General features: G+C 46.4%; 1 protein-coding gene across 1 annotated transcript; it reads left to right on the forward strand.

The window, feature by feature from the left end:
- The first annotated feature begins 1,636 nt into the window (after window positions 1-1,636).
- Window positions 1,637-11,054, forward strand: R3HDML (R3H domain containing like). The gene is made up of 5 exons (XM_069546987.1): window positions 1,637-1,940; window positions 4,981-5,099; window positions 5,212-5,344; window positions 6,544-6,659; window positions 9,812-11,054. Exons 1-5 carry the CDS (start codon window positions 1,683-1,685, stop codon window positions 9,942-9,944), a joined length of 759 nt encoding a protein of 252 aa, XP_069403088.1. The 5' UTR covers window positions 1,637-1,682; the 3' UTR covers window positions 9,945-11,054.
- The last annotated feature ends 5,604 nt before the right edge of the window (window positions 11,055-16,658 follow it).

Here is a 16,658-nt window from a genome sequence, read left to right on the forward strand (position 1 = left end):
TTGGACTGTTCCTTCACCTCTTTGGAGACCGGTTTTTCGTCTAAACTAGGGAGGGATCGTATCTGCTTCTGAGGGTTTGGCTGAGCTTGTATACGTCGAGCTCAGCATCCAAGTTCAGCCAGGCTCGTTAGATGGGGGCCATATGAAAACTGCCAACTCTGGGGCTGGAGGGCTTTGTGGAGAAAACAGAAAAACACTTTCTGGATGCGAGATGGCCGTAATATGCGGGGTCTGGAAGGCAGAGAAAAAACTCGGGATCTGAGGTCTCCTGAGGAGAGGTGGTATTTCGTCCGGGAATCCCTGCCTTGACCACACCCCCATCCTGACCGGCAGCTCAGCCCCGGCCCCCTTGCACTTCAGGTGGAACAGCAGAGAGAGGGAGGAGAAGCCCATGGACCGGCAGGCGGAGTTTCGAGCCTGGTCTGGCTGGAAGGGGAGGGGGCTGGGGGGCTGGGACGTCAGATGCCATCAGCTCTTGGCGGAACGTTTAAGTCGCTGTGCGGCAGGCGGGCTGGGCGTCTGCAGAGGTCCCCTGCCTCCTGGGCCGCCTCCTGCCGCCAGCCTGGGCTGCCCATCCTGGGTACGCGCCCCTGGGAAGCCTGCCGCCTTGTCTCCCGGACCCCTCACTCTGGTTCTCTTCTCAGTATTTCTTTCTCCATCTTGTCTGTTCTTTTCCCCCCTCTTTCTCTCTCTCTCTGTCTCTCCCATGTTCCTTCTCTTTTTGCCCCAACGTCGTCTCTCTTTCTCTCTGTATCTTTCTACCTTTTTTGTCTCATAGCTCTTTTCAGGATCTTTTTATGTCAGTGATCTTTTTGTCTCCCTCGTTTTCTTTTTCTCTGTTTCTCTCTTTCCTTCTGTGTGCCTCTTTCAGTGTCTTCTTTCTGTGTCTTGCAAGAGTTTGGGCAAGCTCCGGGAGCTGGTGACGGACAGGGAAGCCTGGTATGCTGCAGTCCATGGGGTCGCAAAAAGTCGGACACGACTGAGCGGCTGAACTGAACTGAACTCCACCCTGAAATTGCAGCAACTTGGGGACAAGAGGGCCCTGGTCGATGCCTCAGGGGAGGTGGGCGCTGCCCCTCTGAGGGCACCGACAAAGCCCGTGTGGAGTGAGATTGGTGCAGAGGGTATCCAGTCTGGGGAGGTGTGGGGTCTGCTTCCTGGGCTGGTGGGATGGAACTCCGGCTTTGAAGTGTTGTCTCACTCCAGGGCCTGGTCCGAATTCAGCCACTCTCTGGGCATTTCTTTACTCTTTCTTCCTATCTTAAAAAATATATATATATTTATTTGGCTGCACCGGATCTTAGTTGAGGCACACAGGGTCTTTAGCTGTGGCCTGCAAACTCTTGGTTGTGGCATGTGGGATCTAGTTCCCTGACCAGGGATTGAACCTGGGGCCCCTGCATTGGGATCATGGAGTCTTAGCCACTGGACCCCCAGGAAGTCCCTGTCTGGGCATTTCTTCCCACTGCACCATCCACTCAGTCCATGGGGTGGGAAGGATGGAGTGTTGCTCCCCGCCACCAGAGCTGTGTTGGAAGGTCTGTGTCAAGCTCCCAGTAGTTAGCATCCTCTGGGGTGGGAAGGCTGGGGAGCACTCAGGGTTTGGTGCCCTCATGACCGTCCCCTCCAGGCAGACAGCTCTGACTGCACGAGGCCAGACGTGGGACCCCTTCCAGCCAGCTATGCCCCCGCTGCCCAGCACTGTGGGCCTGGCTGGCCTGCTCTTCTGGGCAGGCCAGACAATGAACGCCTTGATGCCCAACGCCACCCTGGCACTGGCCCAGACCAAGGGCACAGCTGTGAGGCCCCTGAGTGGCCTGGGGGTGCCTCGGTACCGGCGGAAGCGCCACATCTCTGCCCGGGACATGAGTGCCTTATTGGATTATCACAACCACATCCGGGCCAGCGTGCACCCACCTGCTGCCAACATGGAGTATATGGTGAGTCCTCACACTCTGCCAGTGCCCTCTCTGGCAAATGCCAGTTGACTCAGTGTGCCCTGGAAGGGCTGGACCATTCATGAGTCTAGCCTTTCTAGCCAGTATCTGGGCCCTGTGAAGTCTGCCCATTTTACAGATGAGAAAACTAAGGCTTTATATAGGTCCTTTCTGCAGGCAGGAGCAGAGGACTGCAATTTATGGCGCATCCTCTGTGCGCCAGGCACTTACACTGAACCCTCTTCCTTCAAGGTGGGATTTATCTGCATTTTAAAGAAATCAAGAAGCAGAGAATTAATTTGTTGAAGGTCACCCACTTGGGATTACACCCCAGATCTGCCAGCTGCTAAAGCTGTTGTCTTAACTAACACAATGCCTTTTCTAAGAATTCTGGCTTCCTGCTGGGGATCCGCAGTAGGTGGGTGGCTGGAGATTTCCCTGCCATTGTCTCTTTGCCCCAGGGGTTTGATGACACTCCCAGTCTGTCCACAAGTCTCTGGAAGTAGAATTGGGAGAGATGGGGATTGGTTTCTGGGGTGGGGGTGGAGGGCACAGGCTGGGGGAGAAACAGCAGCTGACCAGCAAAGGACGCTGGGATGTCTTCCTTCAAAGAGGCAGAATGGGGGATCAGGGGAGAAGAGGGTATCTCACCCCAGCCCCCTACCAGCCTGACTCCAAAGGGGAGGAGGGAACCTTTTTCATTATCGCAGCCCCTCCGCCAGGACCATTGTCCCAAACTAGCCTGTAGAGAGATAGGCCTCCAGCTCACCTACAGATTTCTTTAGGGAAAAGGATTGTCAGCTGCCGCCTTTAAGACGGATACCTGCTCCCTTAACTGCCTGCAAACACTTGTACTTTTGAAATGTGCTCATTCACTTATGTAGCATCTCCTGCTTGGAGCTAGGCACCACTGCTAAGCCCCGTGGACACTGCCGAGAACAGGATGGACAAGGTCCTGTCCTTCACAGAGCTCCCATTTCAGTGGGCATGATAAAAAACAAAGATCAACCACAACATTTATGTAGAATACAACATCAGGTGCAATAAGGTGTTGGGAGGGGTGGGGATGGGAGCCCAAATGGCAGGCAGCTAAAGGTGGGGGAGCCATTTATTTGTTCACTAACTGACTCATCCATTGATTAACACAGTGGCTGGCACATAGAAGGCCCTCCAGTTTTCAAACAATGACACATTTATTGAGCACCAGCCCTGCGTGCAAAGCCCTCCTTGCAACAGGTGTTTGATTGTTGCATGTATTGTGGAAGAAAGAGAGCTAGACAGTTCCACCAGGAGGGGCCCCAGGGAGGGTCAGTGAGTCTGGGTTAGAGGTTTGCATGCCCCTACCTCAGCTCACCCCTTTGCAGCATGAAGAAAACATTCCTCTGCTTTCTTTAAGAATGGATGAGCCTCACAACCCCGGGGAGATGTCTGGACCCTTCTTTGGGCGTCCCCATTGCTTCACTAGCTGGCTTCAGCCCACAGGACAGGTATCTGGCTAAACATCCCTTGCTCAAGGAACCCTTTCTCTCTATGGCTCCAAAAAAGACCAGATTCCGTTTCACATTCTCACACCAGCCAACTGTAATGATTGCTTAACGTCTCATTTCCTTGCTAGACTGTGAGTCCTTGTTCAATATTTGCTAAATGACAGATGAAATGAAGGAACAAATAATATCTCAGAATCTCAGGAAGTCAGAGTGGAAGGGAATTAGTGTTTTTTTAAAAGTGATCCTTTTTCGAGATATAAAACTTGGGGCATTCACAGATTGGAAAATTAAGAAGCCGTTACAGAGGAGGAGGAGGGTATTCTCTATGCGCTGATGTAGAATCATCGCTAAGACAAACCTATCTGGTTAAATGAAAACAGCAAGGTGCCAAATAGAATGTCTGGCATCCTGCCATCTGTCAAAACACTTCACATATATATATACATATGTATGTATATGCTGTTTTTCCCTGGTGGCTCAGTTGGTAAAGAATCTATCTGCAATTCAGGAGACGCGGGTTCAATCCCTGGGTTGGGAAGATCCCCTGGGGAAGGAAATGGCAACCCACTCCAGTATTCGTGCCTGGAGAATTCCATGGACAGAGGATCCTGGCGGGCTATAGTCCATGGGGTCACAAAGAGTCGGACACGACTGAGTGACTAACACTTTAGTTGCTAAGTCATGTCTGACTCTCTTGTGACCTCATGGACTGTAGCCCACCAAGCTCTACTGTCCATGGGATTTTCCAGGCAAGAATATTGAAGTGGGTTGCTAGTTCCTTCTCCAGGAAGGATTATATGTATGTATATATATATATGTAATTATTATATTTACAAAATATATTTTTATTTATATATTAACACAATGATATATAATTATATATATTGCATACATTATATTATATATAATTACATATATTTCTACATATAATCATATATACATTATATATATATATTATATGCTTATGGGTGTGGAATATTTCTGCAACTGGACACAAGAAACTCACGATGATGATTACCTCCAGGGTCTGGGTGGCTGGAGGGACTAGTATAAGATGAAGATGAAAGACTCTCCACTTCTCCTTTCAACAGCTTACATAGTAAACATGTGCATCCTTTCACTATTAAAAACACATTTTGAATTTTAAAAATTTACTGTTAAACACATTTTCAAATTTTAATAAATAAAAAATCCATTCTCTTCCTATCATCCTGGGCTCAGTCACTTCTAGGGATAGCTGAGAACTCCCAGGCCAATCCCTGGGACCCCGCCTCAGAGCAGGGAACCCCAAGCTTGAAGTCCAGTGAAGGAAAAAGGGCATCGGGCTAAGAGTCAGAGGCTAGGTGTGGATCTCAGCCCTTGTGTGGACTTGCTATTGACCTTGAAGTCACAAGCCTTCTCTAAGGCTCAGTTTTCTTATTAATTAAGTGGATTTATTGCAGTGTTCCCAGGAGATGGAGGAGTCATGATACCATGTGTATTTGCATTCTAGACACTACTGAGATGGTGGTGGTTTTCCTCCCTCGGGGAATTTCATGGCCTTTCTGCTTTCCCAGGTCTGGGACGAGCGGCTGGCCAGGTCGGCTGAGGCCTGGGCCTCCCAGTGCATTTGGGCCCACGGGCCCTCACAGCTGATGAGATACGTGGGCCAGAACCTGTCTGTCCATTCCGGCCGGTGAGTGAGCCCTCCCTTCACCCCGTCCCTTCACTACCCTTCTTCCACTCCATCACTCAGCAGCTCGCTGAGCACACAGTCTGAGTTTCTTCCATCGCCTCCACCTTCCCAGGTACCGCTCAGTGGTGGATCTTGTGAGGTCTTGGTCAGAGGAGAAGCGGCATTACTTGTTTCCTGCCCCAAAGGACTGTACCCCGCATTGCCCCTGGCGCTGCCGTGGCCCTGTCTGCTCCCACTATACCCAGGTACCCTTTGTAGGGCTGAAGGGCTGGTGGGAGAAATAGAATGTGGTGGACAGCAACCTGTATGGACTTCCTTTTACATAATGAGCCTTTTCCTGTATATACATTGAACTGAACTGAACTGGATCTTATATTGAGTGTCTTAGGTCAGCAGACCATATTGTTTGACCCCAAAATGGAGATGTGTAGTCTGACAAGTTCAAGAGTGCCTTTGCTATCAATAGGTCCAAATGTTTCCCAGTGTTATCTATTTTCCAAGGCTATGCTATCTTAAAAGTGAAAGAAAAGAGAAAGTGAAGTCACTCAGTTGCATCCCACTCTTTCTGACCCCGTGGACTGTAGCCTACGAGACTCCTCCATCCATGAAATTTTCCAGGCAAGAGAACTGGAGTGGGTTGCCATTTCCTTCTCCAAGGAAATGCCAAATAAGATTACCCAAAAATCATAGTGTATTTTGAGTGCTCATATTGAGATGGTACCACTTATTGTACATAAAAATACAAGGCAGTATAGTGTTATAAGAAACAGGACCAATGGTAGGACCAATGTCTTCTTTTGGAGACCTGCCAATTTCTCTGTGACTCATTTGCAGTAAATGTCAAACACTAGAGAAAATTCCCCTAGGAAATGTGAGGCTTAAGCCAAATGTCCCTCCTGACATCCATGAGATATTACCTCCATTTTACCAAAGGAGAAACCAGGCACAGAGCGGTTAAGTGACTTGGTCAAAGTCACACAGCTTCTGATATTGAGAAACTGATCCAAGGCTGTTTATCTTCAAAGTTTGTGTTCTAATCTCCAACACAACAATGATTTTCAAGCATTGTTCACAAGGGGGGAAAGAAGGAAATCTAATTGAACACTATAGAAAACATTAGCATATATCATTCTATATGATAAGATTAAATATTAGTTCATAAAACTTTTGTGCAAGAGGAGTAGGGGTGTGTGTGTGTGTGTGTGTGTTGGTGCACTGGGTAACAATATAAAACTGTTCTCGCTACTGTTGATTGTAGTAAAAAATAAAGTTTGGGAAACATTATATCAATAGTACCATATGCCTCCATCCTCTCACTTTTGAGACAGTTGCCTCCCCCAGGAAAACCTCAGCTAATGCATCCACCCTGAACTGAGCAAGTGCAGGAACCTTCCAGGCCCAAGTCCTTCTCACAGCCTCCCTTGCCTTTGTCCTCCCTTCTCAGATGGTGTGGGCATCTTCCAATCGGCTGGGCTGTGCCATCCACACCTGTGGCAGCATCCGCGTCTGGGGCAGCACCTGGCGCCAGGCTGTGTACCTGGTCTGCAACTACGCCATTAAGTGAGTGCAGCTTTGAGGTCGAGGGGACTCTGGGGCAGGAGGGTGGATCACAAGGTGGAGTAGGCAGGAGTCTCAGAAAAGGAAGACACACAGGACACCTTGCCTTCCTCTGTTCTAAATAACCATACACCATACAGTTTGGTACTTTTAGAGCTGATCGAGAATCCTTTTTCTTTACCCAAGCTTCACAGTCAATTGGGTGATAGACAGAGGACCAAGGCAGGTGGATAGTGGATAGGCAGTCTCCCTGATGAAGCCAGTAGTGGAGAATGTGTTTTAGCTCTGCCAGCCAAGTGGGCTTGCAAATAGCTTGCTGTTGAACTAGACCTTCACATCCATTAACAAGCAACACTGGACAACCAGAGGCCTCTTCTAAGTATAGTGCTGGCCCCTTCAAGCTTCCCACAAGAAACAGAGCAACCAAGGACACATGCTCCCTGCAGACAGGCAGATCCCATAGGAAAGAAAGGAAGGATGCAGTGAGTATGCTCAGCTTCTTCTTCCAAACTCTCCAATCAGCTAGGTGGGAGAGAGGTCAAGAGAATTCTTTGAGAGCAGGAAATAGACCTGATTCATTTTTATATCCTTTTATTACAGTGATTTCAAACTGTTGGTTTTTCTTAAAGCAAAACTTTCCCTCAAGTGGTTAAATTAAACAAAAAAAGGATAACTTTTATTCCATCATCCCCTGGTGTCTCTACCACCCACATTCCCTGCCCCTAAACTTTCCCGCTGGAAAACTGTGGACTCACAGCATCTGACATAAATCCTGATGCCCACTAGAAGTCTTGGTTGAATGAATGAATGAACGAACCCATATGAAACCAGAAATCCACACTTTTCTAAGCACTTTGGCTGACTTTACTTATTGTTATTCAGCCATCACTTCTGGAGGAAAAAGATTCCATTTCTGCCTACAAAGAGTGTTTGATGTTTGAGAAAATAAGGCACTGGAACTTGAGAGATCACGAACACTACAAGCTAGTGGTGAGATTATTAGGCCACCCCGAGCAAGATCCTGGGGGGCTGATTTTAGGCCTTGAGGTGGATGAAGAGGGAGAAAAAAGAACTCTGTGGGTTGGATGGAGAAAAGAGCTGTGGGAAGATCCGTGTGTAAGCTGGATCCATGTGCCACTGGGGCAGTCTGGAAAGTGAAAGTCGCTCAGTTGTGTCCAACTCTTTGCCACCCCATGGACTATACAGTCCATGGAATTCTCCAGGCCAGAATACTGGAGTGCGTGGGTAGCCTTTCCCTTCTCCAGGAGATCTTCCCAACCTAGGGATTGAACCCAGGTCCCTTGCACTGCAGGCGGATTTTTTACCAGCTGAGTTATCAGGGAAGCCCGAGCAGTCTGGAAGGCCAGACCAAAACTGTAGCTGTGATTCATAAGCTAGAGGCCAGCAAACTATAGCCTACAGCCCCAAATCCAACCTGCTGCCTATTTTTGTAAATAAACTTTTATTGAAACATGACCACGACATTTGTTCACATATCCCTAGGGCTGCTTTCATACAATAAAGACATTTGGCCCCCAAAGCCTAAAATATTTACTGTCTGGCCCTTTATATAAAAAGTTTGCAAACTCCTGCACAGGCAGTGGGAAACCGCTAAAATTCTTGAGCAGGAGAATGATGGGATGAAAGTTTTTTCTGTTTGTTTGGCCATGCCTCGAGGCTTGTGGGATTTCAGTGCCCTGACCAGGAATCAAACATGGCCCCTGAAAGCACCAAATCTTAACCACTGGATGGCCAGGGAATTCCTGGTTTCTTCTTTTTTAAAAAACTGCTTAATTGAGATATAATTCACATACCATACAATTTATCCATTTGAAGTGTACAACTCAATGGGTTTTTGGTGTATTACATTATTCATTTTTTTCAATCTAGGTAAAATATATATATAAAACATAAAACTTGCCATTTAGTCATTTTTAAGTACTGTACACTATTTCACGGCATAAACTGCATTCATAGTGTTGTACAAGCATCACCTCTATTTCCAAAATATTTTCATCACCCCAAAGAGAAACTGTTACCTTTAAGCAATGGCTCCCTATCCCCCCCCTCCTAAAATCCATTGAGAAGATTAACTCCATAGCAGGTAGGATGGTTTTTGGATAAGACTGTCCATGAAAAATAAATGTACAGCGGAGAACACAAAGAGGTTTCACGGGCATGACCCCATGGTTGAATTACACCCAGTATCTAATTATTCTAGTTCTTATTTGCATATCACCTTATGAGTTACAGGGGCTTCCCACATAGCTCAGTTGATAAAGAATCTGCCTGCAATGTGGGAGACCTGGATTCAATTCTTGGGTCGGGAAGTTCCCCTAGAGAAGGAAATGGCAACCTACTCCAATATTCTTGCTTGGAGAATCCTATGGACAGAGGAGCCTGGCAGGCTGCGATTCATGGGATCGCAAGAGTTGGACATGACTTAGTGCTATCTTTCTTTCTTTGTAAGTTACAAAGTGCTTTTGCATAGTTTTTATGGACAGCATTTCATTAATTTATTCAGAGGATAAAATCAAGGCTCAAGAAATGAGGTAGTTTAGGGACTAAAATACCCTGGTGGTCCCTGGGTAAGTGGTTAAGACTTCATCTTCCAGTGGTTAAGACTTCATCTTCCAACGCAGTGGGTGTAGATTTGATCCCTGGTCAGGGCCAAATACCGAAACATAAAACAGAAGCAATACTGTAATAAATTCAATAAAGACTAAAAATGGCCCACATCAAAAAAAAAAAAGAAAGAAAGAAAGAAATGAGATGGTTTGTTCTGTCACCAGCTGGCAGAACCAGGATCAGAACTCAGATCTGCTTGTTGGAGAGGGGAGGGAGGGATTTCTTTGGGGAGGTGGCTGGGGTGGGGTGGTTGTGTGGAAGGAATCAAAAAAATCACACTTCGTGGGGAACTGCTTATCTGCCAAGCCAGGTGCTTGGATATGCTCATTCCTGTGCGGGAGGAATGTCTTCTCTTGGTTTTAGAGATGAAGAAACTGAGGCTTGCAGTCGTGACGTTACAGGGCCAGTCAGCGGCCCTGCTGATATTTGAAAACCTGTGTGAAGGTGGCTCATGAATCTGTACCCCCCCCACCCCGCCTCCCCCCTGACCCCGCCACCCCGCCTCCCTGGGCCCTCTTCTCTTCCAGGGGTAACTGGATCGGAGAGGCACCGTACAAGACGGGGAGGCCGTGTTCCGCCTGCCCGCCCATCTACCAAGGCAGCTGCAGCAGCAACCTGTGCTTCTCGAGACGCAAGTCCAACAAGCTTCTGTGGTTCTGAATTTTCCATGGGCTCTGGCAGGCCTCCGGCTGGGCCTGACGCTCCCAGAGTCCCTTCCCCAAGACGGGGTCAAGGAATACTTTTTTAAGGATGTGAGTTGGGCTCGCTTCACCTACCTGAATCTTCCCTCCTGTTTCCATTTCCTAAACGTCCAGCATGTACCAGGAGAAAACAGCCTCCTTGCTTTCCTTCTTACCTGTTACATCTTTTTCTCCTCCGGCCTCCGGCCTCCAGGAAAGAGGCCTGCATCCTCAATTGACTCAGTTCTCAGAGAGCCAGGGCTGGAAGAAGCAGTGGCAGCAGCTTTTGGACTCTCAGGCCTCCAACCCGCAAGTCTTTGTGTATCCAATAAACTACCTTCATTCATTCAGTAATAGCCAACCAGATTCTGGGCCGTCTTTGCGAGCCAGTGATCTCCCTCTCTGATTTGGGACCATTTCAGTTGCAAGCTTTTACAAAATAACTGTAGTTAGCTTGTGGACACCCCACCCCTAGTGTACGTTGCTGAAGCCGCTGCAGGGTCCAGGCACCTTTTTTACAGGTGGGCACACTGAGGCTTAGCGAAAGGGCATGACTTTACTGAGAGCTGCATGGCTTGTCTGGGAAGGCACCCAGGTTGAAGCCCAGGCTCTGACAGCTCCTTCAGTCTGTTCTAGACACCTCTCTGAATGCTCAGAACTGACAAGCTAAAAGCAAAGCTCACCTGAGGGAATTCTCTTTTAAGGCTTTTTTTTTTTTTCTTCCTGTGGCTCTCTCTGTCTCTCTCTCCTTTCTTTATTTCTCCCACAGAATCTCATTCTCATTCCCAGAAACCTCCCCTCTCCCCACCCCACCCAGTTATCAAAACACACAAAAGACCTTTTGTCTTTAGAGATAGTAAAATCTCTCCCTCAGACCTTGCCCTCCAGCTGGGGCCCCCTCCCTGCCTGGCTGAAGAGAGCTTCATTCAAAGACCCGGATGGAAGACAAGCCCCTTTTCACAGAGTCCCTACATGATCCTGGATGGAATGAGTATTCTTCCCTCTTGGACATTCCCACCTAGTCTACGACCTGTAGCTGTGTCTCCAATATCACCTTCCTCCGCCCTCAATAAAGTTCTCTGACATCTCATGCAGTGGCTCTTTCTGGTCCCTGTCTTGGTCCTCAGGAGGGTCAAAGAGGAGAGAAGGAAGCAGAGCAGAACACATGGGCTGCGGGGAAACCAGCTCAGGAAGAAGGCCGAAAGGGCTTCCTTGATGGTCCAGCGGCTAAGCCTCCGAGCTCCCAAGGCAGGGAATCCTGGTTCGATCCCTGGTCAGGGAACTAGATCCTGCATGCCGCAGTGAAGAGCCTGTATACTGCAGCCAACACCTGGCACAGCCAAATAAATAAAGAAGACCAGGTGCTAACAGTCCCTCAGCTCCTGCTTTGCACCAAGTACATCAGCTGGATCACAGGTGCAGGTGTCTGACTTCTCACTCCACTTTACAACTAAGAAAAATGAGACTTCTCAGCAGTGCCCATTTCCAAATGCTGGAGATGCATGAAATAAGAAAAATGAGACTTCTCAGCAGTGCCCATTTCCGAATGCTGGAGATGCATGAAATAAGAAAAACAAGGACGTAGTTCTGAATTCATTATTCTCAGATTATATTCTTCCTAGTTTTTTTTGGAAGGAGGAGTATTAAAATGTCCTTTCATGTATCACACAACGGTGATAATGAATGTTAGATTTCCTTAAAAATTAATAATATCCTTATGTGGCAGGTGGGGGAATGACTTGCCAACCCTTTGTCAAATTCCCAAAATGTTCTGGAAATTTTTTTTTTTTAGATTTAAAGAAGTTTATTTATTTATTTAGCTGCACCAGCTCTTAGTTGTGGCATGTGAGCTCTTTAGTTGAGTTATCTGGGATCTAGTTCCCTGACCAGGAGTCGAACAGGCCCCCGGCATTGGAAGTGTGGAATCTTAGCCACTGCACTACCAGGGAAAACCTTGTTTTGGAAATTTAAGTGGCAGGTGACCCTCTGGATTCCATGACATGTATAAGTTCACAGAGCTAGTAAGGAGCAGATACAGGATTTGAATTCAGCTCCCTCCGATCCCAATGACTATGCTCTTTGGAGGCCCCTGATTTGCCTTCCTATGTCCTGAGTTAACAGGATAACCAGAGTAATCACCATTGGCATTTATGAGATGCTGAGGACACTCTTAATCTCATTAAATTATCCTGCTATGTATTGATCTTATTCCCATTTTATGGACATAAAAACTGAGGCCATAGAAGTTGGGTCTGAATATGCTCTGTATGACTCCAATGTCCAGAGTCACTCTCCTGGTCCCCGTCTCGGTCCTCAGGGGGGTCAAAGAGGAGAGAAGGAAGCGGAGCAGAGGAGATGGGCTGCGGGGAAACCAGCTCAGGAAGAAGGCCGAAAGGGCTTCCTTGATGGTCCAGCGGTTAGGCCTCCGAGCTCCCAAGGCAGGGAATCCTGGTTCTCAGCTAAGAAGGGAGAAACCAGGGACTGGACAAAGGTAGAAATGATGAGGGGTTTCCCTGGTGACTCAGTGGGTAAGGAATCCACCTGCAATGCAGGAGACCCAGGTTCGACCCCTGGGTCGGGAGGATCCCTTGGAGAAGGAAATGGCTACCCATTCCAGTATTCTTGCTTGGGAAAGCCCACGGATAGAGGAGCCTGGTGGCTATAGTCCATGCGGTTGCAAAGAGTCAGATACGACTTAGTGACTAAACAATAACAGAGAAAATGAAGCATAAAGTGCCATTGGGAATTACAGAAGACCTCCTGGATCCCCCATTTCTGAAACTGTCTCTGAGAAGACCCCAGGTCAAAGAAGGAATCAACCAAGTGGGCATGCTTGTGTTTATCAAGCCTTGGCCCCTACAGATGCGGCAGTGAGAACTCCAGTAGTACTCTAGCTTGGCTAAGCCGCTGTTCCAACTGAAGCTGGTAACTTTTTTTTAAATTGAAGGATAATTGTTTTACAGAATTTTGTTGTTTTCTGTCACACCTCAACATGTATCAGCCAGAGGTATACAAATATCTGCTCCCTTTTGAACCTCTCTCCCATCTCCTGCCCCATCCCACTCCTCTAGATTGATACAGAGCCCCTGTTTGAGTTTCCTGAGCCATACGGCAAATTCCCATTGGCTATCTATTTTACATATGGCAATGTAAGTTTCCATGTTACTTTTTCCATACATCTCACCCTCTCCTCCCCTCTTGAAGTTGGGAACCTTTGCTGCAAGAAATCTGAAACAGTTCTTAAACCTCCGTAATATTTTATGCTTCTTGAAGATCATTCATTTGCTCATACATTCACGAGCCAAGAGAGTTAAGAGCATGGACTCTGAAACCAGAATGCCTCAGTACAAATTTAACAGAAAGTGGCCAAGTGTGCTTGGGTAAGTCAAGATCTTAACGTCTCAGTCTCACCTGTAAATGGGGACATAAATTGTATCTGCCTCATGAGGTCCTTCAAAACATGAAATGAATGAATATGTAGGAAGCATCTGGGACAGTACCTGGCACTAGTGTAGACAGTTGCTTTAAAAGTTCAATGTCAAGGGACTTCCTTGGTGGTTCAGTGGCTAAGATTCCCTGGTCACAGTGCAGGGGGCCCCAGTTCGATACCTGGTCAGGGAACTAGATCCCACACGCCACAACTAGAGATCAAAAACCCTGCATGCCACAACTAGGAAGGAGATGTTGTCACTGAGATGGGAAAGTAAAGTACGGAGGGAGGTTGTTGTTTTTTCTTTAATAAAAGACATATCATAGCATATTTACATATTGATAGGATTCTGCCTCTAGAAATTTGACCTACAGATAAACTCCCACATCTGACGCAGGACACTTGAAGTTTATGAAGACATTCACTGTAGTGACAAAAGCCTGGAGACAACCTAAGTGTCCAGCAAGAAAAGACTAGAAAAATCATTTATGGGACATCCACACAGTACATAGCCACTCAAAGAATGAGGTGGGTATGCTGGTGTGGAGATGGCTCTTAGAGACCGAGGAGGTGACAGAAGGGTGTGTTTCACATGTTCCCATGTGTTTATGTGCATTTACATGTGTGTATATCCAAATGGGCTTGGGTTGCCATAACAAAACACCATGGACTGGGTGACTCAACCAAGAGAAAAAATTTTCCCCAGTTCTAGAGGCTAGAAGTGTGAATTCAGGATGCCAGTATAGTTGGATTCTGGTGAGATTTCCCTTCTTGACTTGCAAACAGCTACCTTCTCAGCTATCTGAGTAGGTAGGGGAGGAGAGGGGTGTACTCTCATGTCTCTTCTTTTTTAAAAAAAAAAAAAATTTTTTTTGGCCGAGCTGCACAGTGTGTGGGATCTTAGTTCCCCGACCAGGGATCACACCTGCACCCCCTGCTTTGGAAGCACAGAGTTTTAACTACTGGACTTTCAGGGAAGTCCTCTCATGTCTCTTCTTATAAGGACATTAACCCTATTGAATCAGGACCCTACTAATTTAAACTTAATTACATTCATGAATATTCATTGGAAGGACTGATGCTAAAGCTGAAACTCCAATACTCTGGCCACCTGATGTGAAGAACTGACTCATTGGAAAAGACCCTGATGCTGGGAAAGATTGAAGGTGGGAGGAGAAGGGGCCGACAGAAGATGAGATGGTTGGATGGCATCACCTACTTGATGGACAAGAGTTTGAGTAAGCTCCGGGAGTTGGTGATGGACAGGGAAGCCTGGTGTGCTGCAGTCCATCGGGTCGTAAGGAGTAGGACACAACTGAGTGACTGAACTGAACTGAACTGAACATTCATAAAGGCTTCAAATACAATCACATCGGGGGTTAGATCTTCAACATATGAATTTGGGGGAACACTTTTCTGTGCAGAGCAGTGTCTATGTGTATAATTTCTGGATATATATACAAGAATTTGTTTAAAAGTTCAATAGTGGGACTTCCCCAGTGGTCCAGTGGTTATGATTCTACGCTTCCAATGCCAAGGGCCTGGGGTTCAATCCCTGGTCAGGGAACTAGATCCCACATGCCTCACCTAAGACCTAACCCAAACCCAGTGTAGCCAAATGAATAATAAAGTGAAAGTCGATTAGTCATATCTGACTCGTTAAAAAAAAAAAGTTCAATAGAGTGAGATGTGGGAAGTAAGGTTAGAGAAAAGCTTTTATTTTTCATTATATGCTGTTCATAAAATTTTCATTTTTAACACATGAATGTACTAATGGCTTCATTTATAAAACTAGTGTAAAGCAAACAAAAGGCAAAAGAAAGCTCATATCACCTGCTTAAATTAAAAAAGACTGACAACAGCTGGGACTTCCCTGGTGGTTCAATGGTTAAGACGCTGAGCTTCCAGTGCAGGGGCATGGGTTCAATCCCTAGTCAGGGAACTAAGATCCCACATACCATTTAGGGTGTTGCCAAAAAAAAAAAGTAAAGATTGACAGCGACAAATGGTGATAAGGATATGGAGTAAAAAGGGAGCTCTCTTACCCTGCTGGCAGTAATGAAAAATTGTATGACCACTATAGATAATAGGTTTGGAATTTCTTATAAATTAAACATACATACATACATACATACATACATACATAATATCATAACAACCAGCAATTCTTCTCCTAGAAATTTAACCAAGAGGAATGAAAACATATGTGTAAAAGAAGACTTGTCCATGAAGGCACATCACTGCTTAATTCACAATTGTCTCAAACAGGAGATAACCCCAAAGCCCACTACCAAGTGACTGGGTGAACAAATTTCAGTCTATCTACTCAATGGAATACTACTTAGCAAGAAAAAAGTACCAGGACACAAGTGAAACTCACAAATATACTGAGCAAAAAAGCCAGACGCAAGAGTAAATGCCCTTTTAGAACAGACAAATGCCATCCTAGAAAAGACAAATCTAATGTAGTGTGACAGAAAGCAGATCAGCAGTTGCTTGGAGTGGGAGGTGCTGGGGGGATTAATTGCAGAGGAAAAAAAAAGGAACTTTAGGGGATGATGGAAATGTTCTGTGTCTTGATTAAGGTTATAGTTACATAAGAATATACGTCTGTCAAAATCATAAAAGTGTACACCTAAAATTTTATTATATACAGATTATACCTCAATGAAGTTGATTTTAAAAGCCTAAAGAGGGAGAGGTTGAATATATAAGAGAACTTACATGGTCATGTGGGGCTCCTGGGCAGTGGGAAGAGGGAGGGTGTGGACCCATGTGGATCAGGAGGGAAAGAGGTGAGCAAAGTGCAAATGCAGGTGAATTTTTGTGGGGACTTGAGGCTGGTCCAGGTTGAAGGCTCCTGTTTTCTCTATGAAGAAGGGAAAGCCTCAGCCTCCCGAGAATGAGATGGACAATTTCTGGAATAAGAAAAGATCTGAAGTAGGGGTAGAAAATGGAAAAGCCAGGAGAAGAGAAACAGGGTAGAGGTTCCGGGCATTGTGGAGGAACCCATCGAAGTTTGTGATTATGAATCTCTGGTGGCCTCCAGCTGTCTGTCTACATGATTTTTAATTTTTTTCAACAGTGATTGGCAGCTGGCGTGTAGGCATAAAGAAAGCAATATACGTAGGTTCATCCAGGGTTGGGTTTTTGTCAGATGGTTAGAAGTAAAGGGCCTGAGAGAGAAGTAAGAGAGAAACTAAGATGGACTGTGGGCTACAAACTTGACAGGGGGAAATGAAGGGAGGGAGGAAACGGAAGGAA

Source organism: Ovis canadensis, chromosome 13 (assembly GCF_042477335.2).
Source record: "Ovis canadensis isolate MfBH-ARS-UI-01 breed Bighorn chromosome 13, ARS-UI_OviCan_v2, whole genome shotgun sequence".
In the NCBI taxonomy this organism is placed as follows: Eukaryota; Metazoa; Chordata; class Mammalia; order Artiodactyla; family Bovidae; genus Ovis; species Ovis canadensis.